General features: G+C 44.3%; 1 protein-coding gene across 2 annotated transcripts in view; it reads right to left on the bottom strand.

The window, feature by feature from the left end:
* The window catches only part of epha8 (eph receptor A8), a 637,160-nt gene that overhangs the window by 28,204 nt on the left and 581,288 nt on the right, over positions 1–27,668 (bottom strand). For both annotated transcript variants that reach the window (XM_068017569.1, XM_068017570.1), the window contains exon 15: positions 22,908–23,098. In XM_068017569.1, the coding sequence (XP_067873670.1) occupies positions 22,908–23,098 (191 nt within the window). The remainder of the gene's footprint in view (positions 1–22,907; positions 23,099–27,668) is intronic.

The raw sequence follows: 27,668 nt of genomic DNA, 5'->3' as shown, positions 1-27,668 counted from the left end.
TTTAAATGGCTTGAATAAAATAACTTCTGTCGCACAGAGAGATCACACATTGTCAATACATTAGTGCACATCTGCATTTATAAGTGAGCAAGATTATTAATTCCTGGCTTGGCCAGTGCCCCTTTAAGTCTTACAAACACAAAACACTGTAGATGCTGGAAATCTGAAATAAGAAAAAGAAAATGCTGGAAATAGGCAGCAGGTCTGAGAGTACCTGTGGAGACAGAAACAGAGTTAAAGTTTCAGGACAATGACCCTTCATCAGAACTCTTTAAGTCTTTCCCAGTATGTTTAAGTGTGGCTCAACAATTTCAGCGTTGCTTTCTGCCATTATTTAAAGGAATACTTGTTTATTAAAGGACTCCCAGAAGGCTTCCCTGTTGCCCTCATAAGCCAGAACGTCTCAGGTTTGGGCCCCATTTTGGCCAAAGTGAATTGATCTCAGGTGAGGCAGTTGATCAGGTCCTATAATTAGCCTCAGTATCCAGGACTAGGCTAGGGAACTACCAGCCAGTGTACCCAGCCCTATTCAGCATCTAGTTACCCTTCCTGGTAAATGTACTAGCTCAGTTGTTGGGTGAGGACAAATTGCACTCTGCTCTGCTCTCCTGGGTAGAATAGCCAGAGGACCCTCACAGTCTAGATGCACATGTGAAGAATGGTCATTTGTATTAATACAACCATGCAGCGACAATCTTTTTAAAAATCTGTTCTCAGATACGGGTGTCAATGGCAAGGCTGGCATATATTGCCCATTTCTTATTTCCTTGAGAAGGTGCTGGTGAGCCTTCTGTCATGCGTATGAGAAGTGCGATGATGAAAAAATACAGACTCAAACTCAATAGTTATAAAAATTGACTTTACCTTTTTTAAAAATGGACAATGCTGCAAAAGATGGCTGCATGTGTATTCGAAGATTGCCACACTGTCTGTTTAGAAGAAAGGTTGAAAGGTGTCAATCACACCCATCCTGAAACATTCCTGAAACAAAGAAGGTGCGAAGTAGCCACATCCTGGGCCATTGTCAGTCATGACAGGGAGGAAAATCCTTGTCTCTCAGTAGAGGTGAGATATGACAAATTCTTCACCTCAAAAAGTCAGCCTTCGAGGAGAGAGAGACAGGGCGGCACAGTGGCGCAGTGGTTAGCACTGCAGCCTCACAGCTCCAGCGACCCGGGTTCAATTCTGGGTACTGCCTGAGTGGAGTTTGCAAGTTCTCCCTGTGTCTGCGTGGGTTTTCTCCGGGTGCTCCGGTTTCCTCCCACAAGCCAAAAGACTTGCAGGTTGGTCGGTAAATTGGCCATTATAAACTGCCCCTAGTATAGGTAGGTGGTAGGGAAATATAGGGACAGGTGGGGATGTGGTAGGAATATGGGATTAGTGTAGGATTAGTATATATGGGTGGTTGATGGTCGGCACAGACTCGGTGGGCCGAAGGGCCTGTTTCAGTGCTGTATCTCTAAAACTAAAAAACTAAAAACTAAAACCCAGAAAGAAGCATTACCAAGAAGCTTGTCCAGCTAAGAGCTGGGAGAAAATACAGCAAGCCAGAAGGGGAGGTGCCCTGCAGTAGAATTCTACATTTCCAACTTATGCAGCAGTGAATTAGAAGTGATTCTCTGTCTTCAAACTGAACTTTCAACAAAGCGAGAAACCTACAAACACCTCAGGCTGCAACCAAAGAGAACTTGACTTCCAAGAGAATTCAACAGGTTTACCATGAACCAGGAAACCCTGCTTCACCTGAAAACCACTTACCCCTTTTCCTCTCTATCTGTCTCTTCTTATGATGTGTGCAAGTGAATGTGTGAGTGGATGCAAGTGCGACAATTTCAGGATAAGGCATCATACTCAATAAATAAATAATCTTCTGTTTTCAACCTACAAGAAAACCTGTCGCTGTCAGTTTATTTGACAAATAAAATACCAAGGTGTTAAACCCTAATAACAAAACACACTTGCTGCGGTCAGGTCAGAGTTGAACAGTGGGAACCACCCTCACCACATGGCCGTAATAATTCTCTTTGAACTGTTGCAGCCCTTGCAATGATGGTGTTCAGAAAGCTACAGTGTTCCTACAGTTGTGTCCTCCATTACGCTCCTGACCTGAGCCTTGTAGACGTGGAGAAGCTTTGAGTGGTCAGGAGATGAGCCACTCATTGCAGAGCATCCAGCCTATACTCTGCTCTTGGAGTCACAGTATTGATATGTCAGGTCTAGCTCAGCTACTAGTCAATGATGACCCCATAGATGTTGATGACTGAGGACTCGGTGATGGTGGTACCACTGCAAGTCACGATGAGGTAGTTGGACAATTTCTTATTGGGTTGGTTATTGTTTGTCAGTTATATAGCATGCCTGCTACTTGCCTGCCCAAGTCTGGATGGTATACAGGTCCTGAGGTTGGATAGCATAGGCTGCTTCATTAAAGGAGTTGTAAATGAAGCTGAATCACTATGGGATCATCAATGAACATCCCACCTCCTGTCCTTATGATGCTAGGATAATCATCGATGAAACAGCTGAAGCTGACTGGACTACAGTAGTGATGTCCTGGGGCTGCGATAGTGAGTCTCCAACAACCACAGCCATCTTCCCTTGTGCTCAGTGCTACTTTTTGTTTTGTTCAATATCATCTCAAGGCAAGGGGTGTCGGTTCTGGAGAACAGAACACTCTCAGGACTGGCACACTAAAGGCTAGAAGGAAATTAAAGTACCCTCAATGCTACCTCCATCCCTAAATAATCAATCTCAGCAACAACAACTTATATGTAAAAAGCACCTTTAATGTAATAAAATGTCCCAAGGTGCTTCACAGGAGCATAATAAAACAAGGTATGACACTGAGCCACAAAAGGAGCTATTAGGTCAGATGACCAAACCTTGGTCAAAGAGGAACATAGAACTTAGGAGCAGCAGTAGGCCAATTGGTCCTTTGAGCCTATTGCGCCATTCGATAAGATCATGGCTGATCTGATTGTGGCATCAAATCCACTTTCTTGCCTGCCCCCCATAACCCTTGACTCCATTGCCAATCAAAAATCTATCTAACTCAGCCTTGAATATATTCAATAATCCTGCCTCACGGCTCTCTGGGGAAGAGAATTCCACAGAATAACGACCCTCTGAGAGAAAAGAATTCTCCGCATCTCAATCTTAAATGGGAGACCCCTAATTTTTAAACTGTGTCCCCTAGTTCTAGACTTCCCACAAAAGGAAACATCCTCACAGCATCCCCGCTGTCAAGTCCCCTCAGAACCTTATATACTTCCATAAGATCGTCTCTCATTCTTCTAAACTCCAACAGGTATAGGCCCAACCTGTACAACCTTTCCTCATAAGATAACCCCTTCATCCCAGGAATCAGTCGAGTGAACCTTCTCTAAACTGCCTCTAAAGCAATCTTATCCTTACTTGAGTAAGGAAACCAAAACTGTACACGGTACCCCAGATGTGGTCTCACTAAGGCCCTGTACAGCTGCAGCAAAACCTCTCTACTTTTATATTTTATTCCCCATGCAATAAATGACAACATTCCATTTGCCTTCCTAATCACTTGCTGTACCTGTATACCAACCTTTTGTGATGCATGTACCAGGACACCCAGATCCCTCTGTACCGCAGAGTTCTGCAAACACTCTGCATTTTAAAAAAGATTCTGCTTTTCTATTCTTCTTGTCAAAGTAGACAAGTTCATATTTTCCCATATTAATCTCCATCTGCCAAATTTTTGCCCACTCACGTAACCTATCGATATCGCTTTGTAGACTCTTTACATCCTCTTGACAACTTACTTTCCTTCCTATCTTGGTGTCACCAGCAAATTTAGGTGCTTTCATACAAGTCATTGATATAACTTGTAAATAGTTGAGGCCCAGCACTGATCCTTTTGGCACTCCACTAGTTACAGCTTGCCAATCTGAAAATGCCCCATTTATCCTTACTCTCTGCTTCCTATTAGCTAACCAGTCCTTTATCCATGCTAATCTGTTATCCCCTGCACCATGTGCTCTTATCTTATGTAGTAACCTTTGATGTGGCACCTTATCAAATGCCTTTTGGAAATCTAAGTACACCACATCTATAGATTCCCCTTTATCCACCTTGCTTGTTACTTCCTCAAAGAACTCGAATAAACTGGTTAAACATGATTTCCCTTTCACAAAACCACGTTGACTCTGATACCGTTATGAATTTCTAAGTATCTTGCTATAACCTCCTTAACATGACAGATGTTAGGATAACTGGCCTACAGTTTCCTGATTTCTGTCTCCCTCCTTTCTTGAATAAAGCTGATACATTTGCTATTTTCCAATCTGCTGGGACCCTTCCAGAATCTGAGGAATTTTGGAAGATTATAGCCAAAGCCTCTACAATCTCTGCAGCCACTTCTTTTAAGACCATAGGATGCCTAAAGGTAGGTTTTAGTGAGTGTCTTAAAGGAGGAAAGTGAGATTTAGAGGCAGAGGTGTAGGGAGGGTATCCCAGAGCTTGGGACCTAGGCAACTGAAGGCTTGGCCACCAATGGTGCAGCGATTAAAATCAGGGATGCACAAGAGGCCAGAATTGGAGGAATGCAGATATCTAGGAGAGTTGTGGGGCTGGAGGAGATTACAGAGATAGGGAGGAGCGAGGCCATGGAGAGATTTGAAAACAGGATGAGAATTTTAAAATTAAGACATTGCTTGACCAGAAGCCAATGTAGGTCAGTGAGCACAGGGATGACACAGGAAAGGAACCTGTTACGAGTTAGGACACAAATAGCAGAGTTTGGATGGCCTCAAGTTTATGGAGAGTAGAATGTGGGAGATCAGCCAGGAGTGCATTGGAATAGTCAAGTCTAGAGGTAATGAAGGCATGAATGAAGGTTTCAGCAGCAGATGAGCTGAGACAGGGGTAAAGTTGGACGATGTTATGGAGGTGGAAATAGGCTGTCTGAGTGATGGCAAGATTAGAAGGCCGGATGCTCATCTCTGGGTCAAATGTAACACCAAGGCTGCGAACAGACTGGCTTAATCTCAGACTGTTGACAAGGAGAGGGATAGAGTTGGTAGCGAGTTTGGAGCGGAGACCAAAAGAAAGGCTTCCTCCTTCCCAATATTTAACTGGAGAAAATGTTTGTTCATCCAGTACTGGATGTCAGATAAGCAGTCTGATAATTTAGCAACAGGAGGAGTCGAGAGAGGTAGAGCTGAGTGGCATCAGCACACATGTGAAAACTAACGATGCCCAAGGGGCAGCATGCAGATGAGAAATAGGAGGGGGCCAAGGATAGATCCCTGGTGGACACCAGAGGTAGCAGTGCGGGAGCAGGAAGAGAAGCCATTGTAAGTGATTTTCTGGATATGATTAGATAGATATGAGTGGAACCAGGTGAGAGCTCTCCCACCCAGCTGGACGATGGTGGAGACGCATTGGAGGAGGATAGTATGGTCAACCATGTCTAAGGCTGCAGATGGGTCAAGAAGGTTCACAGTCACATAGGATGTCATTTATGATTTTGATAAGAGCTGTTTCGATACTGTGGCAGGGCGGAAACCTGACTGGAAGGATTCAAACATGGAGTTTCAGGAAAGATGGGAATGTTTTTTGAAGGTGACAACACGATCCAGGATTTTGGAGAGGAAAGGGAGCTTGGAGATGGGCCAATAGTTTGCAAGGGCAGTGGGGTCAAGGGTTGTTTTTTTGAGTAGAGGGGTGATGGTGGCAGACTTAAAGGAGAGAGGGACATCACCCGATGAGAAAGAACCATTTACAATACCGGTTAACATGGGGACCGGGAGGGGAAGTTGAGTGATTGGCAGTTTAGTGGGAATATGATCGAGGGAACAAGAGGTGGGTCTTATAGACAAGATGAGCACGGAAAAGACGTAAGGAGAGATTGGAGAGAAACGAGAGAAAGAAGCAAGTTCAGGGCTAGGGCAGGGGGTGTATTATATGGGAATTTCAAACTAGTGTCAATTAATAGTTTTGTACAGTAAGATACTTGCTACTAGGATTTAGGTTGGGGTTACTCATTTGGTACGATCTGACACAATACATCCCATTCATTCTAACAGGATCACTAATGTCTTAGGGATTAGATTTAATTTAATTCATTCAATTTGTTCAACACGATCTGAACTGAATCTGAATTATGAATAGAAGTGGGATTTCAAAGTTCATGGATCCAGGCAAGGCTAGCTGGCATCGTGCATCAGTCAGTTGCTTTGTGATTTATTGCTGAATTTCAATCATAGCAACAGTGGTTCTCTGAAAGTATTTTGAACATCTGCATTAAATGTCAATGGAGTTTGAGGTGAAAACAAATATGATCAACTTTGTCACAATATACAACTATTTTCAATACTGCAAAGACATAGATAATTGCATTCATTAAAAAAAAAGAGTCTTGGGCGAAATGTGGGCAGGATAAAGCTTATCGCTAGCTGTTTACAATGAGACAAGAATACAGGGAATAGCGCTCACAGTTACAGAACGTCTGCAGAATGGTGGTGACGAAAGGCAACTCCAGCAGCAAAGCATTTCCCACCTGGTCCAGTGAGCCATGAGTTTAATCCAACCTTGGCAGATACCTGAACTCTGATGACTTCCACTGGCAGAATTTTGCCAGTTTCTTGTGAGCTCTCGGGCTTCAAGTTGATAACTGGCATTCTGTCTGGAGTTAGCAAGCGGAAAAAAAATGTCCAAGTAGAAAAGTTGCAAACTACACAAGTGCATCAATTGTTGGCCAGTTGAGTTAGAGGTGCAGCTGTGGGTAGTAGTTATGAAATAATTAATGGTCAACAGCAACCCTTCCCCCTAATGGAGAGTAGCAGCACTGAAGTCATAGAGTGATTTATGGTGCAGAAGGAGGCCATTCAGCCTGTCAAGTCCATATCTGCTCTGCTTGGAGCTATCCAGTCAGTCCCACTCCCCTGCTCGATCCTCTTAACCCTGCAAGTTTATTTCCTTCAAGTGGCCATCCAATTTCCTTTTGAAGACATTGATCATCGCCGCTTCCACCACCCTTATGGGAAGCGAGTTACAGGTCATTACCACCCACTGCGTAAAAAAGTTTTTCCTCATATTCCCTCTGCACTTCTTGCCCATAACCTTCAATCTGTTTCCCCTAGTCCTTGTACCATTAGTTAATGGGAACAGTTTTTCCTTGTCTAACTTATCTAAGCCTGTCATAATCTTCTACACCTCTATTCCTTCCCCTCAATCTCCTTCGCTCCAAGAAGAACAACCCCAACTTTTACAACCTAACCTTTTAACTAAAATCCCCCAACCCTGGAACCACTATGGTAAATTTCCTCTGCACCCTTTCAAGGACCCTCACAGCCTTCCTAAAGTGTGGTGACCAGAACTGAATGCAATACTTTAGTTGGGGCTTAACCCAGAGCTTTATAGAGGTTCAGCTCAACTTCCCTGCTTTTGTACTCAATGCCTCTATTTATGAAGTCCAAGATCCCTATGCTTTACTCGCCACTCTTTCAATATATCCTGCCACCTTCAAAGATCGATGCACATGTATCCCCAGGTCCCTCTGTTCCTGCACACTCTTTGGAAATATGCCATTATGTACATATTGGCTCTCCCTATTCTTTCTGCCAAAATGCACCACCACCACCTCTGTAATAAATTCCATCTGCCACCTGTTTGCCCATTCTGCTAGCCTATCTATGTCCTGTTGCAGGCAGTTCACATCATCCTCACCGTTTGACACACCTCCAAGTTTGGTGTCATCAGCAAATTTTGAAATTCGACTCTGTATTTTAAGATCCAAGTCATTTATATATAGCAAAAAAAGCAGAGGTCCCAGCACTGACTGTTGGGGAACTTCACTGTCAGCCATCCTCCAATCTGAAGAACATCCACCACATTCCCTTCATCAACCTTCTTGGTTACTTCATCAAAAAATTCAATTAGATTAGTTAAGCATGATCTCCCTTTTACAAATCTATGCTGGGTATTCTTAATTAACTCAAACCTCTTCAAGTTTCTGTTAATTTTTTTCTTTGATTCTTGTTTCTAAAACCTTACCCACCACTGATATTAAACTAAAATAAAAGCAAAATACTGCGGATGCTGGAAATCTGAAACAAAAACAAGAAATGCTGGATTCACTCAGCAGGTCTGGCAGCATCTGTGGAAAGAGAAGCAGAGTTAACGTTTCGGGTCAGTGACCCTTCTTCGGAACTGATATTAAACTAATTGGCCTGTAGTTGCTAGGACTGTCCTTACACCCTTTCTTGAATAAGGGTGTCACATTTACCACTCTCCAATCTTCTGGCACTTCCCCCATATCCAGGGAAGACTGGAAGAGTATGGGAAGCCCTTCGGCTATGTCCACCCCCACTTCCTTTAACAACCTGGGTTGAAAGGATCAGGATCAGGTGACTTATCTATCCTGAGCATAGCCAGTCTTTTTCATATCTCCCTGCTCTCAATGTTTACCCTATCCATTGCCTCTACTCTCTCTGTTTCTACTGATATTGTGTCAGATTCTACTTCCTTAGTGAACATTGATATAAAGTACTCATTACATATATTCGCCTTGTCCCTAATAGGCCCCAGTCCAACTCTTACTACCTGCTTACACTTACATGCTGGTAGAAGGTTTTTGGGTTCCCTTTCATGTTGACTGTTATTCTATTCTCATATCCTCTTTTTGCCAGTCTTATTTTCCTCTTCACCTCCCCATAAAACATATAGTATTTGGCCTGGTTCTCACTTGGAAGAATTCACCTGACATGCATCATACACCCTCTTTTTTTGTTTCATTGTCATCTCTAATGCCCTCGGTATCCAAGGAGACATGTCCTTGGTTCCCTTACCTTTCACCCTTGTTGGAATGTACCTAGCCTGTACCTGAAGTATCTCTTCCTTAAAGATAACCCATTGTTTCGATACAGCTCTTCCTGCCAGTCTTTGGTTCGATTTTATCCAAGCTAGAGTGGATACCGGGAGGATGTTTCCTCTTGTAGGGGAGACTGGAACTAGGGAACACAACTTAAGAATAAGAGATCTCCCTTTTAAGATGGAGATAAGGAGATTTTTTTTTTCTCAGAGTCTCATTAGGCTGTGGAATTCTCTTCCCCTGAAAGCAGTGGAGGCCAGGTCATTGAATTTATTCAAGGATAGATTTAGATAGAGTTAGCTAGATTTTGGATAGACAAGGGAGGCAAGGATTATGGAGGGCAGACAGGAAAGTGGAGCAGAAACCACAACCAGATCAGCCATGATCTTATCGAAACGTGAAGTAGACTCAAAGGGCCGAATGGCCTACTCCTGCTCCTAAGTCCTATGTTCCTAGATCCCTTCTCATTGTGTTGAAATTAGCCCTCTCCCAACTTAGATGCTCTACCTTATTTCGTTCCTTGCTTTTCTGCATTACTAGTCTAAACCTTATGATACGATGATCACTCTTAACCAAGTGCACCCCGAGGAGTAGGGTCAATATTTAAAAACAGAACCTCACAGGTAATAATCTCTGAATTGTTATCTGAGCCTTGTGCAAATTGGCATAGGGATAAACAGATTTGACGGTTAAATGCTGGCTGAAGGAGTGGTGTGGGAGGCAGGGATTTTAGTTCCTGGGGCATTGGCACCAGTACTGGGAAAAGTGGGTGCTGTTCTATTGGGATGGTCGACACTTAAACCAGCTTAGGATCAGTGTCCTGAGAGAATCGTAAAACTAGGGTGGTGGACAGGGGTTTAAACTGATGAAGCAGTTGGGTGGATGATTTAGTAAAAGGTAAATTCAAAAGCAGTAAGAGAAATGTCAGGGCTGTGGAGCAGAGTAATGATTTGGTTAAAAGTAAGCAGAGTGGGTCAGAAAGGGACAGACAGCTTAACAAAGGTAATAGGGCATTAGTGATTAAGTTGACATTAGGGAAAAATAGAAAAAAAAGGCAAAGGCACTACATCTGAATGTGAAAAGCATTCACAATAACAGAGATGAATTAATAGCAATGATAGAAATTAATGGGTTTGATCTAATAGCCATTACGGTAGCCCTGATAATAAAGGATGGGATAAAGACAGTGGAAGGAAGGGATTTGGGCTCGGAAAATCAAGATGTAGAATCAGTTTGAGTGGAGCTAAATAACAACAAGGGACAGAAAGCATTAGTGAGAACAGTTTATTGGCCCCGAACAGTAATTGTAGTGTCAGGCAGAATATAAATCAGAAAATTAGAATTGCATGTAAAATGTGTAATAAAGTAATCATGGGGCCTTTAAACTTTATATGAACCGGACAATGAGAATGAAGGACTTAAATAAATTAATAGCAGTAGAGAAATAGTTCTGGATAGTAATGGGGTTAAAAGCCAACAAATCTCCTAGACCTGATGGCCTATATCCTAGGGTTTTAAGAGAATGCGGGAGGCGGAGGGGGTTATTGAGAGGAGTTATAGGGAGGTAGTCACACCTCAGGTAAAAGAAGTAGGTAGATGGGTTACCGTCAGGAGAAGGAGAGGGAACCAGCAGGCAGTGCAGGGATCCCCTGTGACCGTTTCCCTCAACAACAGGTATACCGTTTTGGATACTGTTGGGGGGGACGACTTACCACGGGTAAGCAATGGGGTACAGGTCTCTGGCGCAGAGTCTGTCCCTGTTGCTCAGAAGGGAAGGGGGAAGAGGAGCAGAGCATTAGTCATTGGGGACTCCATAGTTAGGGGAACAGATAGGAGGTTCTGTGGGAACGAGAGAGAGTCACGGTTGGTGTGTTGCCTCCCAGGTGCCAGGGTTCGTGATGTCTCGGATAGTGTTTTTGGGATCCTTAAAGGGGGAGGGGGAGCAGCCCCAAGTCGTGGTCCACATGGGCACCAACAACATAGGTAGGAAGAGAGATGGGGATTTAAGGCAGAAATTCAGGGAGCTAGGGTGGAAGCTTAGAGCGAGAACAAACAGAGTTGTTATCTCTGGGTTGTTGCCCGTGCCACGTGATAGCGAAGCGAGGAATAGGGAGAGAGAGGAGTTGAACACGTGGCTGCAGGGATGGTGTAGGAGGGAGGGTTTTGGTTTCCTGGATAATTGGGGCTCTTTCTGGGGTAGGTGGGACCTCTACAAACAGGATGGTCTTCACCTGAACCAGAGGGGTATCAATATCCTGGGGGGGAGATTTGCTAGTGCTCTTCGGGGGGGTTTAAACTAATTCAGCAGGGGGATGGGAACCTAAATTGTAGTTCCAGTGTACAGGATGTTGAGAGTAGTGAGGTCAGGGATAAGGTTACAAGGACGCAAGAGGGCACTGGCAAGCAAGAACTTGGTTTAAAGTGTGTCTACTTCAACGCCAGGAGCATCCGGAATAAGGTGGGTGAGCTTGCAGCATGGGTTGGTACCTGGGATCTCAATGTTGTGGCCATTTCAGAGACATGGGTAGAGCAGGGACAGGAATGGATGTTGCAGGTTCCGGGATTTAGATGTTTCAGTAAGAACAGAGAAGATGGTAAAAGAGGGGGGGGGTGTGGCATTGTTAATCAAGGAGAGTATTACGGCGGCAGAAAGGACGTTTGAGGACTCGTCTACTGAGGTAGTATGGGCCGAGGTTAGAAACAGGAGAGGAGAGGTCACCCTGTTGGGAGTTTTCTATAGACCTCCGAATAGTTCCAGAGATGTAGAGGAAAGGATAGCGAAGATGATTCTTGACAGGAGCGAGAGAAACAGGGTAGTTGTTATGGGGGACTTTAACTTTCCAAATATTGACTGGAAATACTATAGTTCGAGTACTTTAGATGGGTCAGTTTTTGTCCAGTGTGTGCAGGAGGGTTTTCTGACACAGTATGTAGACAGGCCAACCAGGGGCGATGCCACATTGGATTTGGTACTGGGTAATGAACCCGGCCAGGTGTTAGATTTAGATGTAGGTGAGCACTTTGGTGATAGTGATCACAATTCGGTTAGGTTTACCTTAGCGATGGGCAGGGACAGGTATATACCGCAGGGCAAGAATTATAGCTGGGGGAAGGGAAATTATGATGCGATTAGGCAAGATTTAGGATGCGTAGGATGGGGAAGGAAACTGCAGGGGATGGGCACAATCGAAATGTGGAGCTTATTCAAGGAGCAGCTACTGCGTGTCCTTGATAAGTATGTACCTGTCAGGCAGGGAGAAAGTTGTCGAGCGAGGGAGCCGTGGTTTACTAAAGAAGTTGAAGCGCTTGTCAAGAGGAAGAAGAAGGCTTATGTTAGGATGAGACGTGAAGGCTCAGTTAGGGCGCTTGAGAGTTACAAGCTAGCCAGGAAGGATCTAAAGGGAGAGCTTAGAAGAGCGAGGAGAGGACACGAGAAGTCATTGGCGGATAGGATCAAGGAAAACCCTAAGGCTTTCTATAGGTATATAAGGAATAAAAGAATGACTAGAGTTAGATTAGGGCCAATCAAGGATAGTAGTGGGAAGTTGGGTGTGGAATCAGAGGAGATAGGGGAAGCGTTAAATGAATATTTTTCGTCAGTATTTACAGTAGAGAAAGAAAATGTTGTCGAGGAGAATACTGAGATACAGACTACTAGGCTAGATGGGATTGAGATTCATAAGGAGGAGGTGTTAGCAATTTTGGAAAGTGTGAAAATAGAAAAGTCCCCTGGGCCAGATGGGATTTATCCTAGGATTCTCTGGGAAGCCAGGGAGGAGATTGCAGAGCCTTTGCCCTTGATCTTTATGTCGTCATTGTCGATAGGAATAGTGCCGGAAGACTGGAGGATAGCAAATGTTGTCCCCTTGTTCAAGAAGGGGAGTAGAGACAGCCCTGGTAATTATAGACCTGTGAGCCTTACTTCGGTTGTGGGTAAAATGTTGGAAAAGGTTATAAGAGATAGGATTTATAATCATCTTGAAAAGAATAAGTTCATTAGCGATAGTCAGCACGGTTTTGTGAAGGGTAGGTCGTGCCTCACAAACCTTACTGAGTTTTTTGAGAAGGTGACCAAACAGGTGGATGAGGGTAAAGCTGTGGATGTGGTGTATATGGATTTCAGTAAGGCGTTTGATAAGGTTCCCCACGGTAGGTTATTGCAGAAAATACGGAAGTATGGGATTGAAGGTGATTTAGTGCTTTGGATCAGAAATTGGCTAGCTGAAAGAAGACAGAGGGTGGTAGTTGATGGCAAATGTTCATCCTGGAGTTTAGTTACTAGTGGTGTACCGCAAGGATCTGTTTTGGGGCCACTGCTGTTTGTCATTTTTATAAATGACCTGGATGAGGGTGTAGAAGGGTGGGTTAGTAAATTTGCGGATGACACAAAGGTCGGTGGAGTTGTGGATAGTGCCGAAGGATGTTGTAGGTTACAGAGGGACATAGATAGGCTGCAGAGCTGGGCTGAGAGATGGCAAATGGAGTTTAATGCGGAAAAGTGTGAGGTGATTCACTTTGGAAGGAGTAACAGGAATGCAGAGTACTGAGCTAATGGGAAGTTTCTTGGTAGTGTAGATGAGCAGAGAGATCTTGGTGTCCAGGTACATAAATCCCTGAAAGTTGCCACCCAGGTTAATAGGGCTGTTAAGAAGGCATATGGTGTGTTAGCTTTTATTAGTAGGGGGATCGAGTTTAGGAGCCACGAGGTCATGCTGCAGCTGTACAAAACTCTGGTGCAGCCGCACCTGGAGTATTGCGTGCAGTTCTGGTCACCGCATTATAGGAAGGATGTGGAAGCTTTGGAAAGGGTGCAGAGGAGATTTACTAGGATGTTGCCTGGTATGGAGGGAAGGTCTTACGAGGAAAGGCTGAGGGACTTGAGGTTGTTTTCGTTAGAGAGAAGGAGGAGGAGTGGTGACTTAATAGAGACATATAAGATAATCAGAGGGTTAGATAGGGTGGATAGTGAGAGTCTTTTTCCTCGGATGGTGATGGCAAACACGAGGGGACATAGCTTTAGGTTGAGGGGTGATAGATATAGGACAGATGTCAGAGGTAGTTTCTTTACTCAGAGAGTAGTAGGGGCGTGGAACGCCCTGCCTGCAACTGTAGTAGACTCGCCAACTTTAAGGGCATTTAAGTGGTCATTGGATAGACATATGGATGAAAATGGAATAGTTTAGGTCAGATGGTTTCACAGGTCGGCGCAACATCGAGGGCCGAAGGGCCTGTACTGCGCTGTAATGTTCTATGTTCTAGAGGTGGCTACAGAGACACCGGATGCATTGGTTTTGATCTTCCAGAATTCCCTAGATTCTAGAATGGTTCCTGTGGATTGGAAGGTAGTAAACATAATCCCGATATTCAAGAAAGAAGAGGAAGAGAAAACAGGGAACTAGAGGTCAGTTATCTTGACATGAATCATAGGCAAAATGCTAGAATCTATTATTAGGGACATGGTACTGGGGCACTTAGAAAATCATAATATGATTGGGCAGAGTCAACACAGATTTATAAAAGGGAATTTGTGTTTAACAAATTTATTAGAGCTTTTTTGAGTGTTTATCTAATAGGATGGTTAAGAGGGAACCAGTGCATTTGGATTTTTAAAAAGCATTCAATGATGTGCCACACAAGAGGTCATTACACAAAATTAAGGCTCATGGGATTGGGGTAATATATTAGTATGGATTGAGGATTTGCTAAGTACAGAAAATGGAGAGTAGGAATCAACGGGCCATTTTCAGTTTTTCAGGCTGTCATTAGTGGGGTGCTGCCAGGATCAGTGGTGGGCTCTCAGATATTTACAATCTATATCAATAAGTTGGGTGAGGAGAGCAAATGTAATGTATCCAAGTTTGCTGATGATACAAAGTTAGGTGGGAAAGCAAGTAGTGAGGAAAATGCAAAGAGGCTGCAAAAGGATTTAAATTAGGTTAAGTGATTGGGCAAGAACATGGCAGATGGAAAATTAAAGTTTTAGTATATGTTTTAAATAGTAAGAGATTGGGAAATGTTGGTATTCAGAGGAATCTGGTTGTACTTGTACTCGAATCACAGAAAATTAACATGCATGTACAGCAAGCAATTAGGAGAGCAAATGGTATGTTAGCCTTTATCACAAAGATATTAGAGTATAAGAGTAAAGAAGTCTTACGACAATTATATATGGCAATGGTGAGACCACACGTGGAGTACACTGTACAGTTTTGCTCGCCTTACCTGAGGAAGGATATATTTGCCTTTAGTGACAAAGGTTCACGAAACTGTTTTTTGGGATGAGAGGAATGTTCTGTGAGGAGAGATTGAATAGACTACTCCTATATTCCCTGGAATTTAGAAGAATGAGAGGTTATCTAATGGAAACACATAAAATCCTTAAGGGGCTTGACATGGTAGCTGCTGGGAGGATGTTCCCCTGGCAGGGGAGTGTAAACCTAGGTGTCACAGTCTCAGAATAAGGGGTCAGCATTTAGAACTGAGATGAGGAGAAATTTCTTCACTTAAATGGTTGCAAAGATTTGGAGTTCTCTACCCCAGAGAGGTGGATACACAGTTACTGAATATATACAGGGCAGACATCGATAGACTTTTGGATACTAAAGGAATCAAGGGATATGGGTAAAGTGCGGGAAGTGGAGTTGAGGTAGAAAATAAACCATGATTTGATTGAATGGTGGAGCAGGCTCAAGGGGCCGCAAGGCCTACTCCTGCCTTTATTTCATATGTTCATCAACACCTCCCCCAAAGCCTCCGATCTGCCCCCTGTGACCTCTGACCCACTGCCTCCGCAACTCAGCCTCCAGTCCCTCAGCCTCCGATCTCCGATCTCTACACCCCCCAACACCACCCACTACCCCCCACCCCCATGGATTGGGCCCCCTAAACCCTGTCCCCTCCAGATAAGTGATTGGAACGTGGCTCTGCTCCTCCCCGCCCCCCTCAGCCCTGGGTCAGGGCTCAGCTGTACCTGGTCCTTCAGCCTCTTTGTCAGTGCTCCCGCCCAACTGGAAGCCAAGCCTGTCTATCAGGCTGACTTCCGAGTAGGGAACATGTCAGAGATGTCACACACTCGCTATGGACTCCATCGAATGCAGGGAAATCCTGACCTCTGGGTTTTATATACACTACCAGATATTCCCCACTTCCGCTCCTAGCGGGGTCAAAAGTTACAATTTCCTTCCAAACCCTGAACTGGTGAGACATTGTGGGCAATTCGCACCCCTAAAAATGGGTGGCTTTGGTTCGGGTGGGAGATTAAAAATTCAAAATGTGAAACAGGAACCCAACCCTCCTTGAACCTGACCACTTCCAGTTTTAACAGAGGAGGAACCGGGGAGGCGACCAATCCACATGCAGGATCTGGGTTGGTTGTTTGAATGCCGAGTCTCTATTTTAACAGTGATTTTATTTTTAACCACAGTCAAATGAGTTTCCCTGACCTTGGGAAACCCATCAGTTAGAAGGATGTGAGAAGGTCTGAATCCATCAGGTAAGTGTCTTTACATCACTGCGATAGGCCAGGAGGAGCAGGATTGTTTCTTCCAGGCCCAACAAGCTTATCTATAAACTCGCCATAGTGCTTTGCGTACTGCCCCCATGCATCACGATCGAAACCTCCACCACCACCTAGTCACCCCACAACCGCTCCCTTCTTCCCATCATTCGAGCCCCAACAGTGATCTCTCCCTACCTTCTGCTCTACTGTGTCCTTCTGCTACAGGCTTTCTCACCCGAGAGGCAGCCAGCCTGTCATTCAACCTGTCAATCAGGCTGGCTATCAGCAGGAAACCTGGAGACAAAAGTCAAAAACTACATGACCACTCCACCTCCCTGCTTGGAAAGCCAGTCCCTGTCAAAGCCTGGGCCATTATACCTCTAGTCATCAAGACATTTCTGCATTTGTTGATTTTCTCAACCAATCCCCATCTCAACCTTCAATGCCCACACTCCAAGCAAAACCTTCACCGTCTCCCAACCCTACTTTTCCCCATCTTTTCACCCTCAAATCAAAGGAGCACAAACTCCAGCTTACTCGGTATAGAACTAGCTCAGCATCACCAGATCTGGGTCAACATAGCACTGGGTTCCACCAGACTTCATCCTCAGCCAAAATCACCCACTGCTCTGGGATAATCCTGGAGAGTACAGATAACCACATGGTTTGTCTTCTCCATGATCAGCAAGCCCGTCTCCCCTCCAATCTTACTTCTAACAAGAAGTGTAAGGGGTTCATCAAGACAGAGACCATTCATTTTCCTCTTCCCCTAGCCCAATAAGCCAAACCTTGTCTTCTGGTCCTGCATGAATGAAAATTTCTTGCAGCTCAATGTCAACAAGGCTGAAGCAATCTTAATGGTTTCTTGCCATCAAGCGTGCACCTCTGTCTCCAATTCTGTCATCTACCTGCATGGCCCCTCAGACTGAACCTGATAGTGCAAAGTACACCCATTTGATCTGACACTGAGCTGATTTTAAAGCTCATATCTAGGACCATCTCTAAGACAGCCTTCAACCTTCTCCAGAACATTCCTGACCTCATTCTCAATGTTGCTAAAATTTTTAGCCAAACCTTCAATATCTTGAGGCTCAGGGCTGCAAATCGGCAGCAAGCTTCAAAGATGGCAGCCTGCACATGCGGGCTTTACTCCCTGGAGCCGCCATGATATTAAACGCAGCGGCTCATTTATATGGCCGGGATGGACCGCCCCCCCTCCCCCCACCGATAACGTGGCTGGGGTGGGCGTTACGTCCCCGGGAATGGCGTCCGGTGCCACTGCAAAGGTGCCGACACCATTTTTAAAGGGCTTTTAGCCCTAACATCTAATTTCAATTAATTAATTAATTAAAAAATTAAATAAAGTTATCCCGACTTTCTCCCCCCCCCATAAATTACCATCAAATTTATTACTTGCCCTCTCCCCCCACCCAAAATCTCACCTTGTGCTCCTGACCTCCCCCCACCAAAGGTAATGAACTCTGAACCTTACCCCTTCCCACCAGCCCCTAGACCAATCAAAACTGTTTAACCCCACCCCCTCCCGCCCTGAAAACGCACCTGCTCCCCCCTCCCAACCTGTGTTCCGCCGTGGATCTCCGAACGGCAAGTCCCGGCAGCCGACTTCAATATCACAGTGGGACGGCTGGCGGGAGCATGTAAGTCACTAATTCATTACTTTTCATTCATTAACATATTTAAATCCTGCCCCTGTCGCCAAAGGGTGTGGGGGGGGGGGGGTGCCACGGGGCCTTGCTGCCGTTGGCAATATGGGGCCAGGTCTTGCTGGCGTTGAGGCCCGTGGTGGGCCTCTCCCAGAGGCCTTTTTTGGGCCCCCCCACCACAACCACCGACGGGGGGGGTGGGGTCGTAATGAACCTCACCCATTAATTTCTTAAATGCTCTGCTCAACTGCCTTCTCGATCTCCACTCTTCATAATCTTCACCTTATCCAGAATTATGCAGCCTTTGCCCTTATTGTGATAAACATAGAATCATAGAACATTTACAGCACAGAAAAAGGCTATTTGGCCCGACCTGTCTATGCCGGCTCTCTGCAAGCTCAACTCACCTGGCCCCACTCTCTGGCCTTTACCCTGTAGCCCCGCAAACGTTGTCTCTTCAGATAATGATCTAATTCTATTTTGAAAACCACGATTGAATCTGCCTCCACCACACTCTCAGGCAGTGCATTCCAGATCCTAACCACTCGCTGCGTAAAAAAGTTTGTCTTCATGTCACGGTTGCTTCTTGTGCCAATTACCTCAATTGCTGTCCTCTACTTTTCGACCTCCCACCAATGGGAAAGAGTTAGAAAAGCTGGCCATAGCGTCAACCTATTATGTTTACCCATTTTGTGGAGTTGGCTAGTATCGGCAGGGGTTTTCTGCTGGTGCCTTTATCATCCCACCACCTCCCCCTCCCCACAATAAATTTAACGAACAGGAAAATCAGGTCATGGCAACGTACAAGCAGAAATTGCCAAGTGCAGTCTGCTTGGTAACAGGTTTGAGAGTCAAAGACAACATTTTCAAATATCTTCATACTTTGTGATTGGTTCAGTTATTAATACAACAGTCTGTTGTTTTTTGAATGCAGCTGACATTTTAAAGATTTATAATGAGCCTTGGCAACAGGCTGAGGTTATATTAAAACAGAACAGATAAACAGGAACTCGATACGTATAATTGGATCTCATGAGCTGAGATCTTTATAGAAAGAAATATTTGAGCTAATTCCCACAGCATGGAAGTAGTTACAAAAAGGGAATTTTATTTATAGTGAAACAGGTTAGCATTTAATCTTCAATCTTTTATTGTTTTCTCTTCCTTTAATATACCGCATATACTCGTGTAAAAGTTGACCTCCCAAATTTTAGCCTCAAAAATTCAACTTTTCCGTGAGTCATATTTTCAAACTTTTATTAACAAAATAATAGCCACCATGGAAACAGGGTGTAGAGTAGGATGGATGCCCGGGAAACTATGTCTCTATTCTGACGAAGTTCACTGACCCATTCTGCCACTTTACCATCGAATTGCAGCCACTTGCTAGACTCTCCCCTGTTGGCACTTTTATTCTTGGGCATCTTCATGAGCTGTGTGGAAAGCTTTCTCCAATCTCTGACATTCTTCTCTGATACTTTGAATTCTCTTGCTGCCACGCAATTATTCACCTTCGCTGTATACGCAACGACTTTTAGTTTAAACTGCGCTGTGTATTTGTTCTTCTTCCTTGGTGCCATATTGAAAAAATATGGGGGTCCTAGATGAATATTCGGGTATTTATACAAGTGCGTGTTTAGACTGTTCTGTCTGTGCTCTACTTTTCCACGAGATATAGGAACAATTCAAGATTTTTAGGCTAAAATCATGAGTCAACTTTTACACGAGTATATACAGTATATGAATTTTTACAGTACAAATATATAACATAATAGTCATAGAATCTGATAGCCATTCATGTCTGTGCTGACTTTTTGAAAGAGCTACCCACTTAGTTTCAATCCCCTGCTCCTTCCCAATAGCCCTGCCATTTTCTCCCCTTCAATATTTATCCAATTCCCTTTGGAAAGTTACTATTGAATCTGTTTCAACTGCCCTTTCAGACTGTGTATTAACTCATTATGTAAAATAAAATCTCATCTCTGGCTCTGAATATAGTCACAGTTTTGGGCAGGAGAAGACCTTTGATTCATCTATCCGCAGTATTCCCTGAGTGTATTTATAATAAACCTGAATCCTATCTGTTGTTAACAATCTGTTTAGCTCCTTCTTGAAATTCATTACGGTTTCTTGTTCCAACCCCTGTGCTGGTAATCTGCTCCAGACACTCATCACCCTTTTAGTAAATAAATTCCTCCCGCATTTCTTAGATTCTTTTGTTGTCCATGTTTATTTGCACGTGTGTGTGTGTATATACTGTAGATACTTAATTTAATTCTTCATTTTTATTTAATAAATCTGTCTAATATTTTAAGACCAAATCAGGGTCTGATGCTATGCTCCCTCTCCTATCAAGACCTGGAAATGGTTCTTGTACAGACACAAAATAATTCCAGTAGTTAAAAAAATATTTGGCATAAACTAGGTTTCCACATCTCAGAAATCTACCTCAAACTCTTCACCATCAACTTCAATCCCTCCACAGTTTCAGTCCACTATATCTGGGAGGTTTTCTCCAACCCTTCATCCCCACGTAATACCCTCTGTTCCTCTGACTCTTGACTACTGGTCCTCAGGTCCTGCTGCTCACCAATGGAGGCAGATCTTTCAGTCCCTGCTCTCTGCAATTCTCTTCCAAAACTATTTTGGCTTGCTTTCTTTCCTTGCCTGCTCCATCCTGCTTCAATTTGTGCCTAGAGTCTACCTCTCCTTTTTAAAAAGTACTCGATGATGAGAAGTGCCATATAAATGTAAGATGATTCTGTTGTATGTTGTACGTCAACCAGCACAGCAATGGAGTCAATTCTGTGACTGGGACAAGTTGTGCTTGTGATGAAGCAACCTATATTCTATCACCTTAAATGGTGGAATTGGGCACAGCTCTCTTACAACAGATGGAATCTCACAGATAAAACAATATAGTATACTTTTTCCCTACCTGTCTCATCGAGAGAAAAAAAATTGTTTTAGATGAAATGGAAACATTATCCTCACATAGGTCACCACAATGTTGCACTATTGAATGGTTATTGGCAAGAGAGCAGATTCTCTCTGCTCCCCACAGGTAATTGCACTAACCCCTTACAAGACATTACATTGGATGCAAACTGGCTCTGGAAACATGCTGAGATACCAAATGAGAAACGGAAAAATAAAATATTAACACATATTGGAACAAGCAGGATACCTTACTCAACCAAATACATCAGCGTATAAAAACTGACTGTATGAACTCACTCACTCTGTCAATGCTAAGCAGCTCCCATCTCAATTTAAAGCTGATGGAAAAAGAAACAATTCCACAGGAACAGAGGAAGGATCTTTAAGAAGAAAAGCCACTTTAATACTTTCTGCTCAGTTACTGCTGGTTAATGTTTGATGTGAGTCAGTTTAGTTGGGAGCAGTTGGCATTTAATGATGTTACTGTCACAGTGGTTGTTCCTTCGGATTTTTTGAGTATTTTTCCACAGAAAGGATTTAAGGGAAAAATTACATTTCAGGATTGTGTTTAAAAGCAAGGTTTTTTTTAAAAAAGGCATTGAGACAAGAAGGTTGTTAGAATGCAAGGGAGCTAAGCCTTGAAATAGTTTCCCTAAAGACTCTAAGCAATAAGCAATTCACTTCTCTCACTAATCAATAAACCCCTCACTAGTCCTGAGCATTTGGCGTGGCATGTATAACATTATTTCTCCCCTTTGCTTGTGAGCACAGGGAGATTGAAAAGGGAGAAGGCACATCCAATCAGTCAGGTTTAAAGAAAACAGAAAGCTACAAAGGGAGTCAGAACAAGCAAAGATTTCAGTAAGCTTGGTGCACAGGAGAGGAGTTAGAGACTATACTGCTCAAGTCTGGTCAGACAAACCATTAATATGTGAAATTCTAGAATATTCATTATTTTGTATTATCAAGTGGTTAAGCAATACTGATTGAAATAAAATCAGCCATGATCTAATTGAATGGTAGTTCGAGCTCGAGGGACTGAGTGGCCTAATCCTGTTCCTCAGCAAGTCTGATCATAACTCTTCACTATCTAGGAAATAAAGTAGCATAACAATTGGTATTTGTACCATGCGTTTTCTCAGTCTATCTTTGAAAAGATTGAAGAAGCACATGTGAGGTACCATTGAAAAACACAATATCCAGCTCAAATGTCTAGCAGGGCATTGTGTTACCATGATAGATTCATACGGGGATTGATTCTCTGTGTGTAAATAAATGAACACACTGTGTTTGCAGCATCACTTCCAACTTCACCTGCACCTTGATTCAAGCCAGACATGCTCTGCAGCTGCAGCAGCTGAAGGATTGCTACATTAGCTTTTCTACAGCATGCACTATAGTTAATCAAAAGTAACTGCTTCCCCATCTTGTTTCCATTATCTTGCTAGTCTAAATACTCCATGAATTGCCAGCATTTGGAGATATTGTAATGAAAAGTTCTGAAGCCTTCCCAGCCTTCACCATTGCTGCAGTAAGTGAAGGTATCATCAGTCCTGTTATTTACAACTTTAACTGAACCACCGGCTTTCAAAAATTCAGAACAAATAGGATAATGGCAAAAACAGCAAAAACAAGAAAAGATGTTAAAAGTAATTGGGGTAGATCTTGACAATGTGGGCTAGTGTGAAATGGGAGAAAGCAAGTCCCTCGCTCGTTTTACATCACTCCTGATTGAATTCAATGGAAATAAAAATCGCCAGGTGACTGATACACGATAGTACAAAGTCAATGTCTACCCTATTGTTTAAAATAGCTGAGATAGGTTTGTCATTTAGAATAATGGTATGTGCAGGTCTATGGAACATAAATCAGCTCCTTCCCTACCACGTACACAGCCTCTGCTCCACTTTCAAAGGCAGCTGTCCCCTGCGAAACAAAGCTTTTGTGACTGCTTTCTCACCTGCTTGTAGTGTCAATAATCTTGAGGGCGATAGGGTTCCTAATGAGCTTGTCCAATACACTGACAATCTGGATAAACTTGGGCCTCTCATTGCGGTCTTTCTGCCAACAGTCTAACATTAGCTGGTGTAGGGCTGCTGGGCAGCCCATGGGGGCTGGAAGACGATAACCTTCCTCCACAGATTTAATTACCTGCAATGCAAAATAATAATGTTACTAATCTTTTAAATAGGAACTCTTTGGTGCTGAGTATGTGTTAGCAGCAAAGAGAAGCACCTGATATTGCAGCTGTACAAAATTAATTCCATACAGCACTTCATATTACACCATGACAGGAAATTTGCAGGATTTATGAATGCTAGTAGAACCTAGAATTAGACCTCTAATATTTACTAATCTTTAATCTAAAGTCTGCCACCTCTACCTAGTCAGGTCTGTGTGTAATTCGAGTGCATACTGTATGATGGACTCTTAGACCCCGATATCTACTGGAGTGGGATTTCCAAGCAGCAGGAAGGAAATTTGAGTTTTGACTCCACAGTATGTGTGGTTTTTATTTAAACAGGATCCTGGCCTGGAAGTCAGCCTGATTGACAGGCTTGGTTCCCTGTCAGGAGGGGAGTGCTGCAGCAGAGGCCACAGCCTAGAAGCAGGTAAGTTGGCACTACTGGGGTACATAAGCACAGAGGAAATAAGGAGAGGGGGTAGGCCATTCGGCCCTTTGAGCCTGCTCCACCATTCAATACGATCACCGCTGATCTTCGACCTCAAGTATACCCATATCCCTTAATTCTCTTAATATCCAAAAATTTATCAATCTGTGTCCTGAATATACTCAACAGCTGAGCACCCACAGCTCCCTGGGCCTCGATGCTGGGAAGGCCCGGCCTGATAATGCCAATGGCACGAGGCCTCATGGCAGCTCCCCCGCCACTCGGCAAGGAAGCAGAATATTCAGATGCAAATAAATTTAAATAAAGAAATTAATTACCTCCTCGCCTCTGCCTTCTGTCCTGCTGCGATATTGGTGCCAGCGGCTGGCAATCCCATGCCTTCGGATCCCCATCCGGGGAACTGAGGCATAACACTGATGGGGAGGGGGGGGAGCAGGTAATTTTTGCAGTGGGGGGTGGGGGAGCATGGTCGAACTAATCTCATTGATTTACTGGGATGGTGGGAAGGGTTAAAGTTTAAAGTTGTGTGGGGGAGGTCATGTGGCAGTGGAAGTGTTGGGGGAGAGGGCAAGTCATGCATTGCCTGGTTATTGTGGGGTGCGAGGGGGCAATTTAAATGCATAAAAAATGTGTTTGAAACCTATTTCTTTAAATATTGAAATTAAATGGAAGGGCTGGAAGCCCTTTACAAATGGCATCAGGGGTGGGCAGTCCGCCCCAGCCATTTAAATGAGCCGCTGCTTTAATATCACAGTGGCTCTGTGACATGCGGGTGGACCGCCATTGTTTATGTCCGCCGCCGAATGCAGCTCGATGTCTTCTGAAGTGACCTAGCAGGCCAATCAGCTGTCAGAGCAACTAGGGATGGGCAATAAAAGATGTGCTACCAGTGTCACCCACCTTCATCAGAAGGGTCACCGACCTGAAATGTTGGACTGAATTCGATAAGCCTGACACTGAAATTGGCGGCAGCCGCACACCAAAGAGCCGCCGCAATTCCAAGAGCAGCGACTTATTTAAAGAGTCGGGTCAGGCCACCACTCTCCCCCCCCACCCCACCGATCACATGGAGGGGGTGGGCTGTCCATCCCCAGCAATGGCATCAGCTGCCTGACCGCAGGCGCTGACTCAATTTTAAAGGGCTGTCGGCCCTACCGGGACATTTAAATATTGAATGTGAAATTGAATTAACATAAATAACAACATTTCCTTTGCCCCTCTCCCAACCCCTCCATATCAATTAAATTATTTTCCCTTCCCCCCCAAAACACTTACCTTCCCAATCTGACCTTCCCCCGCAAACTGCACAAATTTTAAACGGCACGGTGGTTAGCACCGCAGCCTCACAGCTCCAGTGATCCAGGTTCGGTTCTGGGTACTGTCTGTGCGGAGTTTGCAAGTTCTCCCTGTGACTCCGTGGGTTTCCTCCAGGTGCTCCGGTTTCCTCCCACATGCCAAAGACTTGTGGGTTGATAGGTAAATTGGCCATTGTAAAAATTGCCACTACTGTCGGTAGGTGATAGGAGAATTGAGGGAAGGTGGGGATGTGAGAGGGAAAAATGGGTTCAATGTAGGATTAGTATAAATGGGTGGTTGATGGTCAGTGCAGACTCATTGGGCCGAAGGGCCTGTTTCAGGGCTGTATCTCTCGATGACTCTATAACCCTTCCCATAATCCCCTACACCCATGACATTAATTTGACCCAGTGCTGCCCCTCACCCCGCACTGAGAAACTTACCTTCTCCCTCCTCCCCACCAGTCTTGCACCTCGTTTCCCCGTAGAGGTGTCCAAAGGCGCGGCAGTGCCGGCCACCTGGGTGAAGATCGTGGCGGGACTTCAGGAGGCGACGGGAGAGTAATTAATGCAGGAATTTTAATTAATTTCAATATTTAAATTACAGTCCAGTTGCCAAGGGGCGGGGGGGCCCTGGTAATATCAGGCGTCGAGGTCCATGATGGGCCTCATCCGGGGCCATCTTCGAGCACCCACCCGCCAATCATCTTGAAAAGAATAAGTTCATTAGCGATAGTCAGCATGGTTTTGTGACGGGTAGGTCGTGCCTCACAAACCTTATTGAGTTTTTCGAGAAGGTGACCAAACAGGTGGATGAGGGTAAAGCAGTGGATGTGGTGCATATGGATTTCAGTAAGGCGTTTGATAAGGTTCCCCATGGTAGGCTATTGCAGAAAATACGGAAGTATGGGGTTGAAGGTGATTTAGAGCTTTGGATCAGAAATTGGCTAGCTGAAAGAAGACAGAGGGTGGTGGTTGATGGCAAATGTTCATCCTGGAGTTTAGTTACTAGTGGTGTATCGCAAGGATCTGTTTTGGGGCCACTGCTGTTTGTCATTTTTATAAATGCCCTGGAAGAGGGTGTAGAAGGGTGGGTTAGTAAATTTGCGGATGACACGAAGGTCGGTGGAGTTGTGGATAGTGCCGAAGGATGTTGTAGGGTACAGAGGGACATAGATAGGCTGCAGAGCTGGGCTGAGAGATGGCAAATGGAGTTTAATGCGGAAAAGTGCGAGGTGATTCACTTTGGAAGGAGTAACAGGAATGCAGAGTACTGGGCTAATGGGAAGATTCTTGGTAGTGTAGATGAACAGAGAGATCTTGGTGTCCAGGTGCATAAATCCCTGAAGGTTGCTACCCAGGTTAATAGGGCTGTTAAGAAGGCATATGGTGTGTTAGCTTTTATTAGTAGGGGGATCGAGTTTCGGAGCCACGATGTCATGCTGCAGCTGTACAAAACTCTGGTGAGACCGCACCTGGAGTATTGCGTGCAGTTCTGGTCACCGTATTAGAGGAAGGATGTGGAAGCTTTGGAAAGGGTGCAGAGGAGATTTACTAGGATGTTGCCTGGTATGGAGGGAAGGTCTTACGAGGAAAGGCTGAGGGACTTGAGGTTGTTTTCGTTGGAGAGAAGGAGGAGGAGAGGTGACTTAATAGAGACATATAAGATAATCAGAGGGTTAGATAGGGTGGATAGTGAGAGTCTTTTTCCTCGGATGGTGATGGCAAACACGAGGGGACATAGCTTTAAGTTGAGGGGTGATAGATATAGGACAGATGTGAGAGGTAGTTTCTTTACTCAGAGAGTAGTAGGGGCGTGGAACGCCCTGCCTGCAGCAGTAGTAGACTCGCCAACTTTAAGGGCATTTAAGTGGTCATTGGATAGACATATGGATGAAAATGGAATAGTGTAGGTCAGATGGTTTCACAGGTCGGCGCAACATCGAGGGCCGAAGGGCCTGTACTGCGCTGTAATGTTCTAAAAAAAAAACCCTGCCACAGATCCCGTGTTGGGGGCTTTTTAGAATCCAGCCAATTTACTCTGTTTCCCTCTCCACAGATGGTGCGTACTTCCAGCATTTTCTGTTTTGATTTCCGATATCCAGCAGCTGCAATATCTTGCTTTTGCCATACCAGTATCGCCTACATCGCACAAACAGGGTGTCAGCCTTGGCTCAGTGGTAGAACTCTCACTGATGAGTTATACGGTTGTGGGTTAAAGTCTCACTCCAGAAGTGTGAGCACATAATCCAGACTGAAACTCAGTGCAGGACTGAAGATTGCAGAGCTCTGCACTGTTGCAGGTTCTGTCGTTCGGATGAAATGTTTGACTGATGCCCTCTCAGGAATACGTCAAAGATCCTGTGGCGCTATTTGAAGATGATGCAGCCTGGTCAACATTTATCTCTCAACCAACGCCATCAAAGACATATCATCGGGTCATTTATCTCATTGTTGTTGGAGGGAGCTTGCTGTGTGCACATTAGCAGCCACGTTTCCCTACATTATATCAGTAACTACACTTCAAAAATACTGAGTTGGAATAAGCAGTTTTCGGCATCCTGAGGTCAGGAAAGGTGCAAAATAATGTAAGTTCCTTCCTTCTCAAATAAACCTCGAAGAAATTGGATAAAAATCTGGGGAACAGTACACTAGTTACACCGCTAATGACATTAAACACTTGCTTGTTTGACCGGTTTTCTGATAAGATGTTTCCAGTGATGGTTAACAGTGGGGATACTTGCTACTGGAACAGTTCACTGACAGTGATGATTAAATGCGATGACTTGACAG

This window comes from Heterodontus francisci, chromosome 37 (genome assembly GCF_036365525.1).
Source record: "Heterodontus francisci isolate sHetFra1 chromosome 37, sHetFra1.hap1, whole genome shotgun sequence".
NCBI classification, from domain to species: Eukaryota; Metazoa; Chordata; class Chondrichthyes; order Heterodontiformes; family Heterodontidae; genus Heterodontus; species Heterodontus francisci.
This window is presented reverse-complemented; position numbering and strand designations above follow the sequence as displayed.